The 22,500-nt window shown below is 50.0% G+C and overlaps 3 protein-coding genes across 8 annotated transcripts in view; 2 read left to right on the plus strand and 1 right to left on the minus strand.

The window, feature by feature from the left end:
• LOC146252908 (uncharacterized) overlaps nt 1-2,115 on the minus strand; it is a 7,914-nt gene extending 5,799 nt beyond the window's left edge. Inside the window, exons 1-4 of one of the 4 annotated variants that reach the window (XM_084678703.1) lie at nt 1,881-2,115; nt 1,657-1,699; nt 1,414-1,509; nt 374-483 (exon numbers count right to left, since the gene is read on the minus strand). In XM_084678703.1, coding sequence (XP_084534829.1) covers nt 374-483; nt 1,414-1,480 — 177 coding nt within the window. In that variant the 5' untranslated portion in view covers nt 1,481-1,509; nt 1,657-1,699; nt 1,881-2,115. Of the gene's footprint in view, nt 1-373; nt 484-1,413 lie in introns of all 4 variants that reach the window. The other 3 variants (XM_084678702.1, XM_084678704.1, XR_014731910.1) reach the window with 3 other exon arrangements.
• Nucleotides 2,116-2,570: 455 nt separating this feature from the next.
• On the plus strand, nt 2,571-15,422 carry xylt2 (xylosyltransferase II). Of its 2 annotated transcripts, none has more exons than XM_084678644.1 (11): nt 2,571-2,702; nt 6,772-7,324; nt 7,860-8,038; nt 8,253-8,455; nt 8,592-8,672; nt 8,922-9,138; nt 9,532-9,708; nt 10,131-10,387; nt 11,113-11,308; nt 11,905-12,238; nt 12,573-15,422. In XM_084678644.1, the coding sequence occupies exons 1-11, from the start codon at nt 2,574-2,576 to the stop codon at nt 12,896-12,898; spliced, it is 2,652 nt and encodes an 883-aa protein (XP_084534770.1). In that variant the 5' UTR covers nt 2,571-2,573; the 3' UTR covers nt 12,899-15,422. The 2 variants fall into 2 exon arrangements, with proteins under 2 accessions (XP_084534770.1, XP_084534771.1); XM_084678645.1 differs by having other exon boundaries at nt 12,576-15,422.
• A 4,868-nt stretch (nt 15,423-20,290) lies between these two features.
• Nucleotides 20,291-22,500, plus strand: part of LOC146252910 (ras-related protein Rab-37) — a 7,203-nt gene continuing 4,993 nt past the window's right edge. For both annotated transcript variants that reach the window (XM_084678690.1, XM_084678691.1), the window contains exon 1: nt 20,291-20,925. In XM_084678690.1, the coding sequence (XP_084534816.1) occupies nt 20,812-20,925 (114 nt within the window). In that variant the 5' untranslated portion in view covers nt 20,291-20,811. The remainder of the gene's footprint in view (nt 20,926-22,500) is intronic.

Raw genomic sequence — 22,500 nt, forward strand, 5'->3', positions numbered from 1 at the left:
GTAGTGAAGGTAAACCAGGTATGATTTATTTTGGCTGAGCAGCACAGTTTCAGCACCATGTTCACCATCATCTAACAGAATACTACAATGTGTGAAACGTTTGTAATCTGTACACATAGATTCCTAGAGTGGAAGCAGATCTTCATGTACACAGAGTTCTACATTGGAGAGTTCTACAGGACAATGTCTTCAGTGGACAGAGAGTTCTAAGATGGACAGTTCTAGAGTGGAAGCATATCTTCGTGTACACAGAGTTCTACATTGGAGAGTTCTACAGGACAATGTCTTCAGTGGACAGAGAGTTCTAAGATGGACAGTTCTAGAGTGGAAGCATATCTTGGTGTAAACAGAGAGTTCTAGCGGGGAAGCGTACCATATCTCCATGCGAGGCCTGGTAAGATCGGGCCCTGCAGCACAGCGGGTCCTTCCTGTAGACGATTGCCAGCAGCACCACCACCACCACGAAAAACACAATGGAAGAAACTAGAGAACCAAGAAAGAAGGGTGGAGAGAGAAAAGTACAACAACAATGTTAACAGAGAGGTGATCAGCCTTTTGGCTGGCAGGGTTGGTTTCCATGACGATCCCTGGGCCTCATGAGAGGAGGAGGGCACAAACTGAGGCTGAGTTTTCCCTTGCCTTCTCTGAGGGTTTAAGTTGTTTATTGTTACTGATGTGTGGGTAACTGAGAAGTCCTTTGTGATGTTGCTTGTAAGAAACACTTTATAATGTTGTTAGGAGTTAGATCTGGAGATAACTGGTTCTGATCAACACCAGGGACATCAAAACCATGAAATGCCTGTTGACAAGTGTGTAATCAATAATTATGTGAGGTAGTCTGAGTCTCTTTCCATTCTCTCATTCAGTAAAATACATATTGTTGATTTATGATAAGAGAGGTGGGTGTCAATCTGTTTTACACAGTTTATGTTCTTTCAACCAAGCACTGTACTTCCAATTTGATACGCCCTGTACTCTTTAGTTCCTATGGAACTAGTCTCGGCTTTTATCATATTAGATAACGGTTAATATGAGAAGAGATTGTATGAAAAACACTTCAGTTTCATTTGATAAGCAAATAGCTGACACGAGCACAATCTGAGCTCCGTAAATAAATGTAATACTTCGTCCTTATCTTATCACCTCTGTTTGCATTGAGAGGGAAATAAACCTCCACGTTTTCCAACTGCCTACTACGTTTTCCAAATAAATGTTTCGCTAGGTTACACATCTTACCTGTTTGTCGTATAGGCCAATTAGTTGCGTTGTTACAACAGAAAAAATACTGTAAAAATGTATTATTATGTATTTTAACTTGTTTATTCAGACTACTTATGATTACTGAGCATTAAAATATTCTGCACAAATTTCAACACCATTACAATATAATAAGTATCTTCTCGATCTACTTACACGAAGCAACGATGATCGTGAGCTGATCGGATCTGAGCGAAGGAGTAGTTGTATTGCCGGTGGACATTTCTGGTGAATTCTGTCGTACCCTTAAGCCTTTGACAAAAACTCTGTTCTGTTATTGATTAGTGAGAAGTAGTAGCCTATGCACCGTTATTCCCTGTCCCGTTACCGTCACAGCGAGACATGCGAGTGCAGTGTGCTCAGTCCGAAAGTCGGATCTGACTATCTCGATGAACATGCCTCAGTATTTGAGTCCTGACGCTGTGTCACTCGCTGTCGCTCTCTCCAATCCCGTGACGTTGCCGTTGGGGACACCAGAAATTGATGACAAACGCGTGTAGTCACCAAATAGTTAACTTTTCATGCATAGTTTACTATTCTGGTCACGTTGGCCTGGCCTCTAGCATCGCTCTAATTTAACAACTTTCACATCCCAGCTAGCTATAGACTACTGTAGTACTTACTTGTAAGCAACAACAAAAAATCCAGGTGATTCAATAGACCAGTTTTACGTTGTAAATATTTTAACAGACTTTTGTCTTTCTCTGATGAACTGGGACTCCTATCGAACACGCCAGCTAAATCCCAAAATGTGTAAAGGCAATAACTTTGTAAAATGATTGTCTTCGTTGATGGGAATCCCGATAGGATTCAGACTAGCTCCAGGCAGTCTTTGCATTTCTCGGTGGAGTCGCTGGTTACCTTGGAGACGCCCAGCACTGCAACAAGAGGAGATGGTTCCACCTGCTGGTCCAAAATAAAACTGCAGCACCGGTAGGCTATCCCAGAGCCATATACAAATATCTCGCTACAAATATATTTGTATATGGCTCTGGCCTACTCTATTCAAAATAGGTTTAAGATGTGTCTTGTTTTCATAATTGAGTCTCATGTTTGAACGTGTCATGACTGAAAGTCTTCTGATACAAAAAAGGGGGGGAACTTTTAAAAGGTACTGCTATACTGTTTTACAACAATAGGCCTATACATTGAGTTGCATTCGGTAATTCGTTTGTATGAAGGCTTTACTACAACAGGAAACCGACGCAACAGGGCAGAAACTTGCACCTGAAGCAACGGGTAGCGTAACTTTGCGTGCGCGCTCATCTTAGAAATCTCTTTCGCACACGCGCTAACGTAAGAGGAGAGTCGGAAAAATGGTGGCCAGCGTCCGGGTACTGAAGCTCCTCCGACGATACAAACTAGCGATTGCCGCCGCGTTAACGCTTCTGCTGATTCAAGGACTAGTCTCCTGGAGCCTGAGTCTTGAAGAGAGCGACGCAGAGGTGAGAGTAATAGTGTGATCGCCATGTCTACAATACGTTTAGGGTCTGTGACGAGCTAAACATAAGCTATTTAGCGTTGCTTCTGTGGATATTACTTCAGTTTAGTTGTGGGCGCCCGCCGGGGTACGGATGAAAGCCAACTTCTGCTTTCATTATTTGTTTGCAACTGCGTGTTCCTTTCTGAAATTGCAACGCACACATCAAAACATGGTCTTTAAATAATCAGAGGATCCATAGTTCGCGTCATTTTACTGATCACTACACAGATTGTTGTGACTTGCTGGAGATCCTTGGAAGATGTTGGCCAGTTGAGTCCAGCTGGAGACTCAAAACGAGCAAACCCAGTGGCACTTATCTGGCTCGTCTTCTGTCAGCTAATTCATATGGCCAGCTAAGCTAGCGTTGCCAAAAATCATGACTGATGGATATTGTTGTAGCTATCCAGTCGGCATTTAGCCAGTTTGTGTGTGTTTTGAGTATACTATCTCGCTTGGTTGAGCATTCTCGCCATTTGACGACAGCAAGACAATCAAAGTGAAGCCAAGACGAGCCAGTCGTGATATTGTCAGTTTCTTTATCATGTCGTTATTGGTTGCTGCCGAATTAGGATAATTGTCATCTGGATCGTTCCATAGCTTTTCTGGTTTGGCTTTTTCACATCAGAATTCAGATCAATTCTAAGTCGAGTGTGACACTGAAGTGAATGGGAAAAGTACAGAATGCAATATCTGGAATCCGAGACTAGCACTTATTGGAAGTATAGTTGTCAAGACTTGCGGGGTAACGTCAATTTCTGACAGGCGACGAGTTCGAGCAAGCATGAGGAATGTGACTATAGGGTCCACTTTACCCCGGCCCGTTCCTACTCAATACTCGGCAGTCTTGAGCCAGAAGTCTCTTACGGTCTCGCTCTGCTGATAATATTAATCTCCATGCATTAGTGGTCAGTGTTGTCACGTGTTAGTCTTGTCGGCATGAAAGCAGTCTATTACCATGTTCTCATGTCAAATTATGTTATTTCTGGTGTAGAGTAGCAATCCAGCCAGTCTTACATATTACCAACCAGCTAGCAACCACAAACAAGAATGTCTTTGAGTAAAAAGACTAAAAGGAACTTGGATGGTGTCTTAATTTGACAGCTTGTCCATTTCAACCATCCAATACTGCTACATCATATTTTAGAGGTTTCGCAGAAGTCTTAGTAATCTGATTCTATGTTCATGGTCTGCACTGTAAGTAAGCTGCAGCCAACAAACTCCATGGTAACTGAGAGTGTTCCTCTGTGGTTACTGGGACTTGTTACCTGGCAACTGTAGAGGCCCACCTGGCTCTGTGGCTAGCTGAGTCCCTGGTGCCTGAACCTCCACCTTGCTCCCTGGTAATGAGGAGCTGTTAACAGATGGGGGCCCCTAGGGGTCTGGTGTGTCGGGTTGGAGAGAGAGACTGGCTGGCTGGCTGGCTGGCTGTGTGTGTGTGTGTGTGTGTGTGCAGACAGGTGGCAAATAGCACACCAGAGCAGATGTGTCTCCCTGGGAGATGCTGCAGAGAAGGAAAGAAGAAAGGAGGAACCCTTCCTGAGTCCCTGTGACAGCCTGTAGGCCTTCAGTCACTTCAGCCCAGCGTCTGATCCTGCAGTGTCAAGCTACACACACTGTGATCCAGTGAATCGGGTTCTGGCAGAGCAGTTAGCGGGTGTTCTGATGCAGGCTGACTAGCTAGCATGTAGAACAGCACTGTCTCTATGATGATGATTAGAACCAGATGCCTTAATGACTGGCTTCTAGACGAGGCCTCCAATACTCTCATCTGCTTGACTTTAAAGTGATGAACTTCAACATCTTTGGGGGTGGGGACCCTCCTTTCAACCAGATAAACTACAAAAGCCATCATGCAATTTCCTGTCAGCCCTGACTTGATCCGTAAACAGGAAATGGGAGCTTCCTCCGAGGAGGAAGTGGTGTCCACGTTTCTGTTGAGATCTTCCTGTTCCTGTGTGTGCAAAGCAGATGTGCAGAGCAGATGTGCAGAGCAGAGGAAATTAGGCTGCATGTTGAAGTGACATGATCTGACTCCACCTGCCCAGGGACTGGAGATGCAGACTGCCTCTGAACTGAACATGAGAGAGGCAGACTGCCTCAGTACTGAACATAAGAGAGGCAGACTGCCTCAGTACTGAACATGACAGGCAGACTGCCTCTGAACTGAACATGAGAGAGGCAGACTGCCTCTGAACTGAACATGAGAGAGGCAGACTGCCTCAGTACTGAACATGAGAGAGGCAGACTGCTGGAGACAGACACACACTGTGTGTGTGTGTTCTCTTTGTTCAGTGGTGTCACTCTAGCTGATGTGCTGTAATCAGAGGCAGTTTGAACACGGCCACATGTATCTCATTAATGCCAGTCTAACTGGGACAGGAAGTGGCCAACCCACTCACTGTTGTTTTTCTGACAAACGCACACACTGTCTGTGCATATTTGAGGGTGCTTATCCACAGTCCAGTATTCCAGTGTGGTAAGTTGTAACACTGCCAGGCCAGAAGTCAAAACAGTTCTGCTATGCTTTTCCATCCAGTATCCCTTCTCTGTTTCTCTCTCTCTCTCACACTTTATCTCTCCCTTTCTGCTCCTTCTGTCTCTGCTCCTTCTGTCTCTGCTCCTTCTCTCTCTGCTCCTTCTCTCTCTCTCTGCTCCTTCTCTCTCTGCTCCTTCTCTCTCTCTCTGCTCCTTCTCTCTCTCTCTCTCTCTCTCTCTCTCTCTCTCTCTCTCTCTCTCTCTCTCTGCTCCTCTCTCTCTCTCTCTCTCTCTCTCTCTCTCTCTCTCTCTCTCTCTGCTCCTTCTCTCTCTCTCTGCTCCTTCTCTCTCTGCTCCTTCTCTCTCTCTCTCTCTCTCTCTCTCTCTCTCTCTGCTCCTTCTCTCTCTGCTCCTTCTCTCTCTCTCTGTACTCCTTCTCTCTCTGCTCCTTCTCTCTCTCTCTCTGCTCTTTCTCTCCATCTCAAATATTTCAGTAAGAATAGCTGTTTCCCATTTCCTGTCTGTGTGGAACAGTTCTTGTCAAACTGCTTCAGTCCAGCACCAGAGTCTGTGCCCTCACATGGGGGAGGCTACAGCTCAGTGGTAGGGTGGTACCAGGGTTCAAATCCCCCTGGTATGTCACTTTGGATGACAGCCTCTGCAAAGTGAATCCATTCCATCAGTTCTAGGTGTAGGGTAGGGGGAGGTGATGTTGAACACAGACCTGGCATGTGCCTGTCGGAGAGAGAGAGAGAGAGAGAGAGAGAGAGAGAGAGAGAGAGAGAGAGAGAGAGAGAGAGAGAGAGAGAGAGAGAGAGAGAGAGAGAGAGAGAGAGAGAGAGAGAGAGAGAGAGAGAGAGAGAGAGAGAGAGAGAGAGAGAGAGAGAGAGAGAGAGAGAGAGAGAGAGAGAGAGAGAGAGAGAGAGAGAGAGAGAGAGAGAGAGAGAGAGAGAGAGAGAGAGAGAGAGAGAGAGAGAGAGAGAGAGAGAGAGAGAGAGAGAGAGAGAGAGAGAGAGAGAGAGAGAGAGAGAGAGAGAGAGAGAGAGAGAGAGAGAGAGAGAGAGAGAGAGAGAGAGAGAGAGAGAGAGAGAGAGAGAGAGAGACCGACCACGTGTGTGTGTGTGGTTGATTCTCGTGCCACGCTCTGTGCCTGGGGCTTCTTAAGTTCTTAGGTGAATCACTTCATTGTGCATCTAAATGCCGACGTGTATATCATTTAGTTTCTGCCTGTGTGTGTACGTGCGTTTGAGTCTGTGTGTGAGTGTGTGTGTGTTTCCCAGATGAACTCCACTAAAGGCTCTGGTGTGTTATTAACAACACACTGCTGGGTCGACCATGCTGCTGCTGTTGTTGTTGTTCTTTTTTTCCTCTTTCCAGAAGTGTCTTCTGTCGTGTGATTGGTCATTTGTCGGTGGTCTCCGTGTGTGGTGCTGGAACATGATGATTTAAGAGGATTTGATGGGTCTATTTTAACTTCCTGTCTCTCTGTATCTCTCTCCCTCTCTTTGTCTCTCTCTCCGTCTCTCTCTCTCTCTGTCTCTCTCCCCCTCCTTCAGAGGAAGACCCGGAGGTCGAAGCTCCCCGACCACAACAGCCAGGACCCGAAGCGCGACGCGGCGTCCTGGGAGCTCCAGAACAGCCTGTCAGGACGCAGCGGAGCGCGATGGAACGCTCGCGTGGAGAGGACGGGCGCCACGGCCGCCAGCGCCCTCCGCCGCGGGGGCACCGCCAAGCGCCGGGGCAAGCCCCCCCTCCAGGGGCGGGGCAACAACAGCCCCCTGTGGCCCGGGGTGGGGGCGGCAGCGGGGTCAGAGGTCGTGGGCCGCCCCCATGACCCGTCCAGCAGCAGGAACGCCAGTGACCCCCGAGGGGGTGCCGGGGGGCATGCTCTGCCGGTCCTCCTTGGGGAGCCTGGCAGTGTGGAGGGGGCCCCCCAGACCCCCAGCAGTGACTTTGTGCGGAAGTGTGACATCACGGGGAAGGATGCCGTGTCGGCGCTGCACCGCGCCGGCAGCAGAGCCTGTCGACAGGAGATCGCTGACATCGTCTGTCAGCATCAGGCTGGTCTGCTCATGCCCCAGAGCCTGCCCCAGCTCTGCCCCCAGCACGGTGAGACACACACACACACACACACAGACCACACACACACACAGACCACACACACACACAGACCACACACACACACACACAGACCACACACATACACAGACCACACACACACACACATACACAGACCACACACACACACACATACACAGACCACACACACACACACACACACACACAGACCACACACACACACGCACACATAAACAGACCAAACGCGTATTAGCCCCACCCTCTTGCTACCACACTCTGAACATGCTTAATAATTGATATGAACAGTTTAGTTGCTCCTGCATGTTTCATGTGTGCAGAGCAGATGGTTAATATTACATGGAGATGCTGGGCGGTGAGCAGCTATGAACACAAATACCTTCATGACGTTGTGCCACAATGTGAAAGTTCATGTCGCCCACCCTCACTTCAGATGCTGTTCAGTAGAGACCATGTCAATGGTGTTCAGTAGAGATGATCTCTCTCTCTCTCTCTCTCTCTCTCTCTCTCCTCTCCTCTCCTCTCCTCTCCATCCTCACCGACCCAGGCCTGTCCATTCCGGTGCAGCAGACAGGGGAGGAGTTAGATAACGACTTGTCTAAAGTAGAGAACCCTGTGAGGATTGCGTTCGTCCTGGTTGTTCACGGGCGTGCCGTACGCCAGCTCAAACGCCTGCTGAAGGCCATCTACCACCGAGACCACTACTACTACATCCATGTGGACAAGGTAGGCCCTAACCCCACTCGGCTCCGCTGCCCCTCACTCGATCTAACCCCACCCGGCTTTGCTGCACTTTGACTCGAAAATAAATCCACCTCTTGCATCGGAGCATAGGGGCCGTTTGTTTTTCTCTTCCACCATGCCTCAGGTCTTCTTCCGGAGCTTGTGACTCCTTACCCTCATTTCACACATGGCATGCTTGTTTCGGCCCTCTGTGCAGCGCTCCAACTACCTGCACCGGGAGGTGGAGCAGCTGGCCCAGCAGTACTCTAACGTGCGTGCCACGCCCTGGCGCATGGTGACCATCTGGGGCGGAGCCAGCCTGCTGAAGGCCTACCTGAGGAGCATGCAGGATCTGCTGCACATGAAGGACTGGAGCTGGGACTTCTACATCAACCTGAGCGCTACCGACTTCCCCACCAGGTCTGCAGACACACACACACACACATACACACACAGAGAAATGCAGTGTCACGTACACACATTGTAATGACTTTCAAGCAGCTCATTTCCTTTCTGTTTATTTTTGTATTTTACCCTTCTGCTCCCCCCCCTCCAGGACCAATGATGAGCTGGTGGCGTTCCTGTCGCAGCACAGAGATAACAATTTCCTCAAGTCACATGGCAGAGAGAACGCCAGGTACACACACACACTGGTTATTCTGCTGTCTTCCATTTGATTATGTTGTGTCTCACTCTCACATTATTCTCCCTCCCTCCCTCCCTCCCTCCCTCCCTCCCTCCCTCCCTCCCTCCCTCCCTCCCTCCCTCCCTCCCTCCCTCCCTCCCTCCCTCCCTCCCTCCCTCCCTCCCTCCCTCCCTCCCTCCCTCCCTCCCTCCCTCCCTCCCTCCCTCCCTCCCTCCCTCCCTCCCTCCCTCCCTCCTCCAGGTTTATAAAGAAGCAGGGATTGGACCGTCTCTTCCATGAGTGTGACAACCACATGTGGCGTCTGGGGGAGCGAACCATCCCCGAGGGGCTGGAGGTGTCCGGGGGATCTGATTGGTTCGCTCTCACGCGCCGCTTCGTGGATTATGTCATCACCTCGCAGGATGAGCTGGTGGCCGGCCTTAAACAGTTCTACACCTACGCACTGCTGCCAGCGGAGGTAGGACTCACACACACACACACACAGACCAGACAGAACAACCCACACACACTCAGGAGAACATACATGTTTGGTGAACCAGACAGTATGTGAGCCCCAGGGTGTGTGTGTGTGTGTGTGTGTGTGTGTGTGTGTGTGTGTGTGTGTGTGTGTGTGTGTGTGTGTGTGTGTGTGTGTGTGTGCGTGTGTGTGTGTGTGTGTGTGTGTGTGTGTGTGTGTGTGTGTGTGTGTGTGTGTGTGTGTGGAGATGCCTTAAGGTAGGGTACTGTAGAGGAATTCTGACACAATCAGCAGATTGAATCACAACTGTGTCAGAGCACTAATGAGCAGGTCAGCTGACCCCTGTCCCTTCCTCCCCGCTCCCTCCCCCCCCCCCACCCCCTCCTCCTGCAGTCCTTCTTCCACACAGTGCTGGGTAACAGTCACCTGTGTGAGAGCATGGTGGACAACAACCTGCGTGTGACCAACTGGAACAGGAAGCTGGGCTGTAAGTGTCAGTATAAGCACATCGTGGACTGGTGCGGCTGCTCTCCCAACGACTTCAAGCCCCAGGACCTCATCAGGATCCAGGTAGCAGGCCCGGGGGGGAGGCTGTAGGCCGGGGGGTGGGCTGTGGGCCGGGGGGGGGGGGGGGCTGTGGGCCGGGGGGGGGGGGGGGGCTGTGGGCCGGGGGGGGGGGGGGGCTGTGGGCCGGGGGGGGGGGGGGGGCTGTGGGCCGGGGGGGGGGGGCTGTGGGCCGGGGGTGGGCTGTGGGCCGGGGGGGGGGGGGGGCTGTGGGCCGGGGGGGGGGGGGGCTGTGGGCCGGGGGGGGCTGTAGGACACTAAAGCTGACAACTAGTCTGATTGTTAGCTCATCAGTCAGTATTCTGTCAGTCGATCTCCAACCGCCCTCCTGCTATCACCTCTCCCCCTCCCCATTTTCCTCCTCCCTCCCTCCCCAACCTCCGCCCCCCCCCCCCCCCCTCTTCCTCCTCTCATCCTCCCCCTTGCAGCAGCTGACCCGGCCCACCTTCTTCGCCAGGAAGTTTGAGTCGACGGTGAACCAGGAAGCGATGGACATCCTGGACGCCCACCTGTACGGCCACTACGCCCCCGGCACGCTGGCCCTGCAGGCCTATTGGGAGAGCCTGCATGAGGGGGCTGACGGCTCCGCCGCCCTCAGTGACGTGGCGCTCACCGCCTACGCCTCCTTCCTCCGCCTCGGCCTCCGCAGCCTGGAGACGGCCAATAGCAAGATGGAGGGCTGCAGGTCAGGATTTGATTGGTGGATGGATGTGACGTCACGTCACACCTGTCGCAACACTGTAACTCTGTTGGTCTACTACACTTTGGATATCAAAGCACCTTGTTCGGGCCTTGATGGAGTTAGGGTTGTGGTGGTGGTCATCTCCTTTCACTTGAGGGTTTTCACAAACCAGATCAAACATTTTATTTGATGTTTCTAATTGACCTCCATCTTCTTCCTCCTCTCCTCCTGTCCTCCTCTCCTCCTGTCCTCCTGTCCTCCTCTCCTCCTGTCCTCCTGTCCTCCTGTCCTCCTCTCCTCCTCTCCTCCTCTCCTCCTGTCCTCCTCTCCTCCTGTCCTCCTCTCCTCCTGTCCTCCTGTCCTCCTCTCCTCCTGTCCTCCTCTCCTCCTGTCCTCCTCTCCTCCTGTCCTCCTGTCCTCCTCTCCTCCTGTCCTCCTCTCCTCCTGTCCTCCTCTCCTCCTGTCCTCCTCTCCTCCTCTCCTCCTCTCCTCCTCTCCTCCTGTCCTCCTCTCCTCCTGTCCTCCTCTCCTCCTCTCCTCCTGTCCTCCTGTCCTCCTGTCCTCCTCTCCTCCTCTCCTCCTGTCCTCCTCTCCTCCTGTCCTCCTGTCCTCCTGTCCTCCTCTCCTCCTCTCCTCCTGTCCTCCTGTCCTCCTGTCCTCCTCTCCTCCTGTCCTCCTGTCCTCCTCTCCTCCTGTCCTCCTCTCCTCCTGTCCTCCTCTCCTCTCAGGTACAAGCCCATTGGCTACCCCCTGTCCGTGCACGTATACTTCTTTGACGACCGTTTCCAGGGTTACCTGGTGCGTCAGGAGGTGCAGGCGATGGGGTCGGAGGTCAGAGAGGTGCTGGAAGTGTGGGCCGTTCCCCAGGCAACGCTGCTGCTTGACAACAACCTCAGAGAGTTTGAGAGACTGAAGATGCTGGAGGTAAGAAGCAGACAACACACACCGCTCTGACCGTCAAGTTCAAGGTGTGGCTGTGGTGTGTGTAAACAGCAGAGATGCAGTCAGTCAATCAGCACATGGACCAGTCTTTATTTCAACAGCATATGCCATACAATCCTATACCATGAGACAATAAAATGCAACACCAGAAAAGTAGCTAAAAAAACAGAAAAGATGAAAGGAAAAGAAATAACAGTTAAATTAGTCTTAACACTTCTCATCTCTCATCTCTCCTCATCTCATATCTCCTCTCTCTCTCTCTCTCTCTCTCTCTCTCTCCTCATATCTCCTCTCTCTCTCCTCCTCTCATATCTCCTCTCTCTCTCTCTCTCTCCTCATATCTCCTCTCTCTCTCTCTCTCTCTCTCTCTCTCTCTCTCCTCATCTCTCCTCTCATCTCTCCTCATCTCATATCTCCTCTCTCTCTCTCTCTCTCTCTCTCTCTCTCTCTCTCTCTCTCTCTCTCTCTCTCTCTCTCCTCATCTCTCCTCATCTCATATCTCCTCTCTCTCTCTCTCTCTCTCCTTATATCTCCTCTCTCTCTCCTTCTGTCTCATCTCCGTCCGCCCATCTCTGCAGATCGGTACCGAGTGGGACCCCAAGGAGAGAATCTTCCGGAACTTTGGCGGCATCGTCGGCCCCCTGGACGAGCCGGTGGCGGTCCAGAAGTGGGCGCGAGGCCCCAACCTCACCGCCACCATCGTGTGGATCGACCCGGCGCACGTGGTGGCGGCCTCCTACGACGTGAGCGTGGACGTGGACGCCGACTACACGCAGTACAAGCCGCCGCTGCAGCGCCCCCTGCGGCCAGGAGGGTGGACGGTGCGCGTGCTCAGACAGTGGGAACGAGTGGCAGAGACCCGCTTCCTGGTCATGCCCCTGGCCTTCAGGGGGAGGGAGCCTCTACGAGGAGGTGAGGCTGGGAGGGAGGGGGGATGGGGTGAGGAGGGGCGGGGGGGGGGGGGGCAGCTGGGAGGAGATGGAGGAGGTGGGGGGGAATGGTGGAGAGGGCTTGAAGAGACAAGGCTGTGATGGTTCATACTCCTGAATTTATAATCCTCTTTCCCTCCCCCTTTCCCTACGTCTCTCTCTCTCTCTCTCTCTCTCTCTCTCTCTCTCTCTCTCTCTCTCTCTCTCTCTCTCTCTCTCTCTCTCTGCCTCTCTCTATCTGCCTCTCTCCCTCCCCCTCTCTCTCTCCCTCCCCCTCTCTCTCTCCCTCCCTCTCCCTCTCTCTCTCCCTCCCTCAGAAGAGGACAGCTGGCTGCACCAGGGCCCTCCTGGTAACCTGTACCTGGACCAGAGCTTCCAGCAGCTGGGCTCCATCCTCCACCTCCCCCCCCAGGAGCCGGCGCTCCACGAGGCCCAGCGCCGGGCCCTGCTGGTGGGCAAGCCCCTGGAGGTCTGGGTGGACTCCTCCGTGGGGGCCTTCTGGGCGGTGGGGGGCCTGTGTGCCCCTCAGCCCTCGTCGCTGTGCCCCGCTCTGGGCCTCTGCTCCAAGGCCTCCTGGAGCTCGCTGTCCCCCGACCCCAAGTCTGAACTGGGCCCCGTCAAGGCTGACGGCCGGATCAGGTAGCCCCTGGAGAGGGGGGACCAGGTGGTTTAGCCCCCCACCACACACACACTCAGCTGGAAATTTGCACATAAAGACTGCGTCCAAACCGTCCCAGACGGCGCCGTGACTGTGAGAGTGTCGCTCCACGTGTCGTTTTGGATTCTTTCTGTCGTCCATTTTTACTATTCCAGTTTGTTTTCACATTGACGCCCCGACGAGACGTTCTCATCAGAGGTCAGGACGCGGAGAAGGTCACGTCCTCCTTATGGAACAAGTTTGAACTTTGAACTCTAGTTTAGTCTGTGCTCCGTTTGGTGTTTGCAAATTGAGTCTCCGTTGCCCCGCCCAACCTCCACTGATGACTGTTAAGAAGAGGAAGAGGAAGAGGAGGGTTCCTCTTAACTAAACTACCATGCTTATTTTGAAGCATGTTTTTAAGAGCAAGTAGAAGTGCACTTTACTGTATGGCTGTAAGGTTACTCAAGGGTCAGGGGTCAGCTGGGTGGTCCATTTAGGAGAAGGGTCAATGGTCAGAGCCAAGATGCCCTTGTCTGGCTGTTCTGCTGTTAGTGAGGAAGAGATGGGGCGAGGGAAGGAGAGAGAGAGGTTCCTCCTCTCTAAAGATGGGTTTACTGTGACATCATTATCATATGAATGTGTGTTTCTGTTTGGGTGTTTTGCTTCATGAACTAGCTCCGACACGGTTTCAATTTGTCTTCCTGGAGCGAAAGACGGTGTGGCCCAGAACCCCTTCTCCCCGGGTCCTGAGTAAGGGGGGAGCCTGGAGCGCTCTAACACACATCTAACAAATCACATCATAGAAGCGGTATGGCTCGTCTGTGCTCAAGATTCAACCAAACGGCGCGACCAAAAAGTTAAACGCAAGGCTGTCTGTCTGGACCGCCAGACTTCCTGTTTGGGCTTGGAGGAGGTGGGCTCAGTCAGACTGGTACCAAGCCTTGTTCTGCACCTCCAACATGGTGTTTCTGGTCAGGTGGTATGTTGTGGTGTTTCTCTGTACAGACAGCTGATAGTTGTTTTAAATCGGATTTTCTTAGATCAAGTGTTTCTTTACAAAACACTAAAGAAAACAAACAAAACACCTCAAGATATTTATAATGAAGACTGATATTATCATCAGGAATATTACAATAATCTATTCGGCGAACAGTGGCTTATGAATTTAGAATGTTCCACAAAGACATTTTTGCCACCACTGTTTTGATGTTAAAGTAGTTTAACACCCTGCCTCTAGGCTTGCCGTCCCTCATTCAGTCACCTGGTCACCTGTTTGTAGTCATGTGGACGTCTACAAGATGATGCGTTTCCTGTTTGAAAATGTGTGTAGGATGAGGAGTTTGATCCTCTTGAAAGGTTTCGCTAGCCTAGCAGAGATTCTTATGCTGCCTTTTCTTAAATGTTGAAATGATGATGACATGATGGTAATTGGATGGTTATATAATTGGTATGAACCACAGCTTCACTTTGCTTCATGAGGTGTACAATTATTGCCTTTTAGACAATTCAGAAAATGACTTCCTGATACAAGTATGTGTTTTGTTATGTTGTAATAACATGTTACGTTAGTTTTTTTAAATGAATTTTTCTTCTTCGATCCACCCCCGCCCCGATCGGTTGCTGAAGTGACCTTGTCTTGGTCCCACGCCTGCTCCAGAGACATCCTGGGTTAGGAAGACCAGAGGCACAGATGGAAACATTCACATATAGGAAATATTGATATTTTTATAATTTCATGGAGAAACAAAAGCATGGTTTGTGGAGCAGCCTTCTGTCAAAGCATTCAGAAACAGGGATTAGTGTTGTTGATGACATGCAGCCCCCTCATGATGCCTGCTGTTGGACAGGGGTCCTGTGTGTGAAGGCTTCCATCCTGCTCTCTGTCTGGAGGAACATGACACGTCAGCTGTCGTCCAGACAGTTCTGGGACAACTGTCTAGCGGCCATCTTGGGTGTTCAAGAATAACAAAGTGTTCCAAATTGTCTGTTCCGGATTCTAATTCTCCGATGTCTCTGGGCTGTGGTGACCCACCATGAAGTAGAAACGGTCTTTCTCTGTCCTCCTCTTCCTATCCCTCCCTTCCTCTCTCCATCTCATCTCTCCATCTCATGTCTCTCTCTCCCTGTGTCTCTCTCCCTGTGTCTCTCTCTCCCTGTGTCTCTCTCTACCTGTGTCTCTCTCTCCCTGTGTCTCTCCCTGTCTCTCTCTCTTTGTGTCTCTCTCTCCCTGTGTCTCTCTCTCCCTGTGTCTCTCTCTCCCTGTGTCTCTCTCTACCTGCGTCTCTCTCTACCTGCGTCTCTCTACCTGCGTCTCTCTCTCCCTGTGTCTCTCCCTGTCTCTCTCTCCCTATGTCTCTCTCTCCCTGTGTCTCTCTGTCCCTGTCTCTCTCTGGCTACATCCGTCTCCTTCTTGGCCACCAGGAAGAGGTCTCCACAACAGAGATCCATAACTAATCAGAGGCCGATGGAAAAGCGGACAGAAACATTGACTGGTGGTGCAATAAACAACAAACCGTTGGGTAACTTAGTTTGGCTTGTCTTTTTATGGCCAGCCTCCTACACTGACTGTGTATTGAATGCTCTCTTTTCACCTGTAGAAAAAAATCTGTGGATTTGAAGTTCAAGCCCAAAACTTGAAGCTCAACTGTATTGTTCTCCATCATTCGCTCTCATCGTGGAATAAAGGCACAGTCGATTACATGTGATTATAATCAATCAGTCACGATGTAGCTTAATCAGACGTGGCATCAACGGAAGTATTCTAGTACCGGTCGTATTTATCTGCGTCGCTGTAATAACTGATTGAAGTGCGTAGTGGTGAGGTGCAAGAGTGTAACAGACGTGGAGAAGGGCAGCTAAATAACTCCAGGGTGCTGAACACAGACACACACACACCGCTTCGTCAGTTTTTGGTACACAGCCTTGACATGGTTTCCTCATAAATACTTTACTCGTGTGGGTGTAAGTCTCCTGCTTGAGCAATTTGCTTTAAAATTTCATTCGACTTTTTCTCTCTAAAGGCTCAATCACAGCGGTGGGCTGAAAGTCTTGCCAGTGACAAACCGGTGAGAGCTCGTCCGCAAATAGGTAGGGAGGGGTGGCGAGAGTGGCGAGGACCGACAACGTGCAAAAACAAAATAGAGAGTGACAGGATACCGGAGGAAGAAAGTTTTAAAATCAATTTGACAAAGGTCGCATAAAAGCCGACATTTAAAGTCGCTCCTTTACTCCTAACAAGAAGGATAATCGACCGCTATGAAGGAACGGATTAACGAGGAGATGGAGTGTGTTACCGAGATGGAGAGCGTGGAGCCGGGAGAGGTAGTGTACGAGGACAGCGCCTACGGTGGGTCATCGGCAGTGGACACTGAGACGGAGGACGGTCTCACTCCCTCCCCGTCCACCGACACCATCGACCCTTACCCCTACAACGAGGATCTCATGCACAAGGTAACAACTTCAGTAGAACAAGTTCAACTTTAAAAGCTATTTATATCAAGACCTGTTCGTATTTGAAACTTAGTATCAGAGAGGGAAAACAATTTCACCTCATACATCCTAATGATTGACTCCAACTATATCGTAATTGAATTTTCCGATCTACACGTGTGAAATAAGAAATAGAATATTGTCATAATTAATATTTGCCCTTACTTTATTTGTTGAGTATTTACTTTCTTAAGCCCTGTCTAGGATACATGCAGAGCATGGCAGAGGAAAGTGTGTGTGTGTGTGTGCGTGCTTTGAACAAGTTTCCATGGAAACAGCATCCCCTAACAACTGGACCCCAGTCTCCCTCCCCCCCCTCTCTCCATTTGTGTCCCACCCTCTTACCTCCATCCACCTAGACCCCCTCCCACACACCCACACACCATCTCTCCACCATGTTAATCAGGCAAAGTTTACATACACACATGAAAGTTAGATAAGGCTGCTATGAAATAATAATAAGGGTTGGTTTGAGAGATGCCAGTGGAAACCACACACAGACACACACAGACACACACAGACACACACAGACACACACAGACACACACAGACACACACAGACACACACAGACCCACTGCTGTGCTTGGTCTTTGTGACTCATTCAGGACAGTTTGCCTGTAGTGTGCGTCATGCGGTCAGGGCTGCATGCTTGTGGCTTCTCTCAGAAGGCGCACCAGATCTGCTCTGTGTCCAGCAAGCCATCGTAGACAACGTTAATACCATGAGGATGATTAGTAGCATACCAGGCAGACACTGCTACTGAGTGTGATGAAGTACTGCTGTAGGCGTGGCGCTGTTGTTAGGGAGTATAGCAGAAGATCAATGATCAGAAGTGGACCATCAGTCCGGTTATCATCAGTCCAAAAGGTAGCTCAGCCACGTGTGACCTAAAACGCCTCCTACCCCTCCACACCCCACCCCTCCTCCTACCCCACCCCTCCTCCACTTCCACACCCACGCCTCCTCCACACCCACCCCTCCTCCTACCCCTCCACACCCCACCCCTCCTCCTACCCCACCCCTCCTCCACTTCCACACCCACGCCTCCTCCACACCCACCCCTCCTCCTACCCCTCCACACCCCACCCCTCCTCCTACCCCACCCCTCCTCCACTTCCACACCCACGCCTCCTCCACACCCACCCCTCCTCCTCCCCTTTACACCCCACCTCCATCCAATATAAAAAGGGATATTTCTGTGTGAAGCAGGAAATGAGAGTGCTGAGGAGAGTATTAATGACTGTGTGTGTGTGTGTGTGTGTGTGTGTGCATGCGTCTGGGATTAAGATGTGTGTGTGTGTGTGAAGAGCATTTGTGCGTGTCTCCAGGCAGCTGATAACAGGCACTGTGAACTGGCTCGGAGGCTTGCTGTGATAAATGTCAACAAAAAGGGGGGGGGGGGGGGGATGAAGGAGGAAAGAGCAGAGGGAGCAGAGGAAGTGGGAGGAGAGGAGGGAGTGGAGGGAGGAGAGGGGTAGTGGTGGGAGGAGAGGAGGGAGTGATGGGAGGAGAGGAGGAGGAATGGCTAAGGACAGAGGAGGTTGTGGAGGGAGATGGGGGGGTGAGTGATAGGTGTTGCCAAGGAGCCCGGAGACCAGCACACCAGCAACGTGGCGACAAGCTGATAACCATGACGACGAGGCTGACAGACGCCCACGGCAACAAGCTCTCGCACCCACAGACTGCTGTCAGCATGACACAGGACACTTACCCTGAAGATAACATGCACATCACTGTGTGTGTCACTGTGTGGCTGTGTGTGTGTGTGACTGTTTGTGTGACAATGAGAGAGAGAGAGTGAGAGAGAGCGAGAGAGAGAGAGAGAGAGAGAAAAAAAATATATATATGAGAGATGGAGAATGTGAGTGAGTGAGTGAGTGAGTGAGTAAAAGAAAGAGAGGGAGAGAGAGAGCTATTGAAAGAATCAGAGCCAGAGTAAAGTGTGTGCTTCATTGGATTGCATTGTATTCACTGGAGGTTTTCCAGCAAAGTGGGCTGGAAGAGAGCAGCTGGGAGACACCAGAGGAGGGAGAGAGAGACCAGATCAGAGAGCAGCCCTCCCACACTCCCTGTGAGGCCTCTTGCCCCAGGGGGTGAATGGAGGGGCACTGGTTAAGGGTTCCTGCACTATTAAGGTTCCTCTAATGTTCTTCACTCTCCCTCCTTCCCATGCTTCTTCCCTCCCTCCCTCCCTCCCTCCCTCCCTCCCTCCCTCCCTCCCTCCCTCCCTCCCTCCCTCCCTCCCTCCCTCCCTCCCTCCCTCCCTCCCTCCCTCCCTCCCTCCCTCCCTCCCTCCTTCCCTCTCTCTCCCTCCTTCCCTCCCTCCCTCCAGACCATCCTAGTTGGAGACAGTGGAGTTGGGAAGACCTCCCTGCTGGTCCAGTACGACCAGGGGAAGTTCATTCCAGGATCCTTCACTGCCACAGTGGGGATTGGATTCACAGTGAGTGGATCTCTCTCTTCGTCTCTCTATTCCCCTCATCCTCTCTTTCTTACCTTCCTTCTCTCTTCCTGTTTCTCGCTTGCTCTTTACTTCTCACCCTCTCTTCAAATAGTCCTGCGTGGTCTCCTGCCTTGCTGACGTCCTCTCATCCTCCTCTCATCCTCTCTTCGTATGATCCTGTCTTAGTCTGTGTGGTTCCTCTAGAAAAGAGAGAGAGATGGGTTCTACTGGAGGAAGATAAACAAGTCTCCTTCCCTCTTCTCCTTCTTGATCTTATCAGACCACTGTGGTTCTGAGGATTGTGGTTGTGTATCCCTCTTCATGGGACCAGGTGTGTGTATGTGTTCTCTTCAATTCTGTCTGGGTGAATGCCTGAGTGAGTGAGTGAGTGAGTGAGTGAGTGAGAGAGTGAGAGAGAGAGTGAGAGAGTGAGTGAGTGAGTGAGTGAGTGAGTGAGAGTGAGAGTGAGAGAGAGAGAGAGAGTGAGTGAGTGAGAGTGAGAGTGAGAGTGAGAGTGAGAGTGAGAGTGAGAGTGAGAGTGAGAGTGAGAGTGAGAGTGAGAGTGAGAGTGAGACTACTGCTGTACCGAATGGGCAGGGCTATCATCTAAATTAGAATTTCTTGGTGTATGGATTCCTCAGTGATATTGTTATAGTTTTAGCATGCAGGTAACAATCACAAACTCGCCGTACTCGCCGAGCGCTTCCCTGTCCAGACACTAGAGGGGGACAACGGTCAGAGAAACAGACCGTTTAAACAAACACCTAACATACTTGGGAGGGTAGGCCTATTTTATGAAACAGTTTTAGTTTTCATGCCAATATCGGGAGAGGAAAAATAAGATTATCATAAGAATAGCCAAGATATTTATGGTATCTTGCGCCATGACTTCAGACTGAGCATTTTAGTCAGTTTAACAGCCAGATGACAAGAGCAAGCAATGATGCACAGAAATTCTGGAAATGTCTTCACGATTTAGTTTATATTTTAATACATTAGTTCACATCGTTTCGTTTTACACTACAGATGTATTTATTGAAACTCATAGCCTACAATCGTTATCGTCATTTAAGCCTAATAATAACAAATCGTCCTTACACGTTCTGCAGAGTGAGATACAGTTCCTGTCAAATTACTAACCAGTTGGCCGATCTGTTGAGGTTAGTAACATTTCTCTGTATCTCTCTTTCTGTAGGCCTATCTCTCTCTCTCTCCTTCTTCCACTCTCTCTCCCCCTCTCTCTCTTTCTTCCACTCTCTCTCTCTCTCTCTCTCTCTCTCTCTCTCTCTCTCTCTCTCTCTCTCTCTCTCTCTCTCTCTCTCTCTCTCTCTCTCTCTCTCTCTCTCTCTCTCTCTCTCTCTCTCTCTCTCTCTCTCTCTCTCTCTCTCTCTCTCTCTCTCTCTCTCTCTCTCTCTCATTGGCGATCAACTCAGGATCTCTCGCCATTGTAATCAGTGAGTTCACGGTGCCACCTGTGGTGAGTGACTAACGCCCTCACCGCCTGTGAGGTGCGAAGCTCAACCGACTCTGGTGGATGTTTTGGTTAGCGACAACGACAAAGTCTACTTCGTGCACAAGAGAGAGGCTGATCCATAGATTAATATTTCCGTCAATGGATTGTTTATGACAACTGAGACGTCCGCCGTTTCTCGTCTGCCCACGCGTCAAGTATGAGGGTGTAAATGTGCACAGAAGAGAGATATGTTTCCGCCTCTTTGGCATCTCTCGTACATGGATGAGGTTATCTGTGCCAACCACCAGATCCTCTTTAACTTTTGATAACGACTCTTTGATTTACCTTGTTCTGTTCAGCTAGAAAAAGCGCTCGGTGTTTATGGACAACGCAACATGGTGTGGACTGGTTGCTTGCACTGACTAGGACCAAGTCACGGATATCACCGGAGAACACCGCGCGCTGAAAATCTTGTCAAGACAGTGTTGTCGATCGGTGGCGGTAGGCAATAGTCTGAATTTGTCATTGCGATGTCTAAACGACAGCCATCGTTTACGGAGAAACAATCGACTAAAAACGGAACATCAAAATATGTGTTGGAGCGATGCGCCTCAGTCAACGAGTATTTTGACATTGCCTTCAAGGTGTGTTGTATATAATGATCATAATGTTTCCATGTCCACAATACAAATGATTGAAACAGTCAGAATATGACAGTACGTTGCCAGTGATAAGGATAACAAATAATGTTGTTTTTACCGGTCACACAGATGTTTGACACGAATTGTCCTTTTAAAGCGAATTAGGAAACGCTCCATGTATTTTTAAACTGTTTTAAACCCAGTTTATTGCAGCAGAGTGCTGAAGAGTGTGGGTCAGAGAGAAACTAAAACAGAAATGAACCTCTTTATCAGTCTTAGTTCCTAAAAACATGCAGATTTCCCATCAACTCTAATATTGAGGTGTTCATGAATCCGTGCATGGTGATACATGTTTGCAGATGGAGTATCCGTGTCCTAATCATAACCCTCCCCGAGGACAGCTCAAACACACCTAGACTGGAGTCACAAGCTCTGTGATCATTCACGGTTCATGTAACTATGCACTAATCAGTTACAACCAAGATAGGAAGATTTCACTCTAGTTTAGTTACCGTTACAATTGTGATTTTACATGGTGATTGCAGAAATAGTGTACGGGCTAATCACTTATTGTAGCCTCCCGTTCCGAATCTTGCGGGTATAATTGGAACATTACAGTAATCGTCCGCTCTTGCGCGGCGGATAGAAACATGTTTGAAAACCTGTTTTTGCAATTAGCCTACGTTCTGAAATAACACCGTGGGCTGCCACCCTCCGGTTATTTGAAGCGGTTTGGATTATCTGAATATCTGAAGCGGATTGTTTTTTTGTTGTTGTTTAATTTGACATCAAAGCCATATCCCACGTCTGTCGGTCAACAGTCTGTAAATTTACTGGCCTGTGGTTAGCTTTAAAGTATAGTTTAACAAGTAGCCCGGGTGGTTTATAGTTTATCACTCAGTTCAAGTGCAAAGGTGATATTTTTACATTGCATAGAACCATGACTATGCTATGAATTCTTAATGTTACTGCAACTGCAAGTACTCATATTGTGCAACTCAGAATCATGTGTGCAGCAGATGATAATCTTTTGTGCTGTCAAACAGTGAAGAAATAGATTTCCTAGATTGCACTCAAGAAGTAGTCTGATAGCTAGATTGCACTAACAATACCTCAAGATCCCAAGCGGAGCAAGGAAATAATTATGTGGTTGGTCTTCACTGACACAACAATGACAGAAGCACAGCCAAACTTCCTGTTGGGTAACTGTCAATACCACCTCAATACCATTTTAATCTGTAAAATGGATTTGTGTAGCCGATGTGGACTGATAGACTCACTCCTCAAGTATATAAACAGGCCACCCGCGCTCGAGGATAGCTAGCTTTTTATTGGCTTAGCTGGTATGGTGTCATACTTTCAAGTCACCGGTCCTGGGATCAAGTACCAGTGAGGGGAAAGATCTGGACGACTGACTTGCAGCACGACCCCTGACACTCGTTTCTGTTCTCCACAACGTTCAACAGGATGTGCAGTGGACATAGGCTTCCTGTTTCACTCAGCATAGCTCTGTTCCAGACATGGCTGAGTCCGCTAACCTTTAACCCCTTCATGCTGACACCTGCCCCCTGTCTCCCT

Source organism: Hypomesus nipponensis, chromosome 17 (genome assembly GCF_054491055.1).
Source record: "Hypomesus nipponensis isolate SF chromosome 17, ASM5449105v1, whole genome shotgun sequence".
Classification (NCBI taxonomy): domain Eukaryota; kingdom Metazoa; phylum Chordata; class Actinopteri; order Osmeriformes; family Osmeridae; genus Hypomesus; species Hypomesus nipponensis.

Bases quoted from the DNA above. Each gene is read 5' to 3' on its own strand.
- xylt2 (XM_084678644.1), top strand. From the start codon at position 2,574: ATGGTGGCCAGCGTCCGGGTACTGAAGCTCCTCCGACGATACAAACTA. The intron at 2,703-6,771 runs GTGAGAGTAATA...CCCCTCCTTCAG, and splicing joins TTGAAGAGAGCGACGCAGAG to AGGAAGACCCGGAGGTCGAA. The intron at 9,709-10,130 runs GTAGCAGGCCCG...TCCCCCTTGCAG, and splicing joins AGGACCTCATCAGGATCCAG to CAGCTGACCCGGCCCACCTT.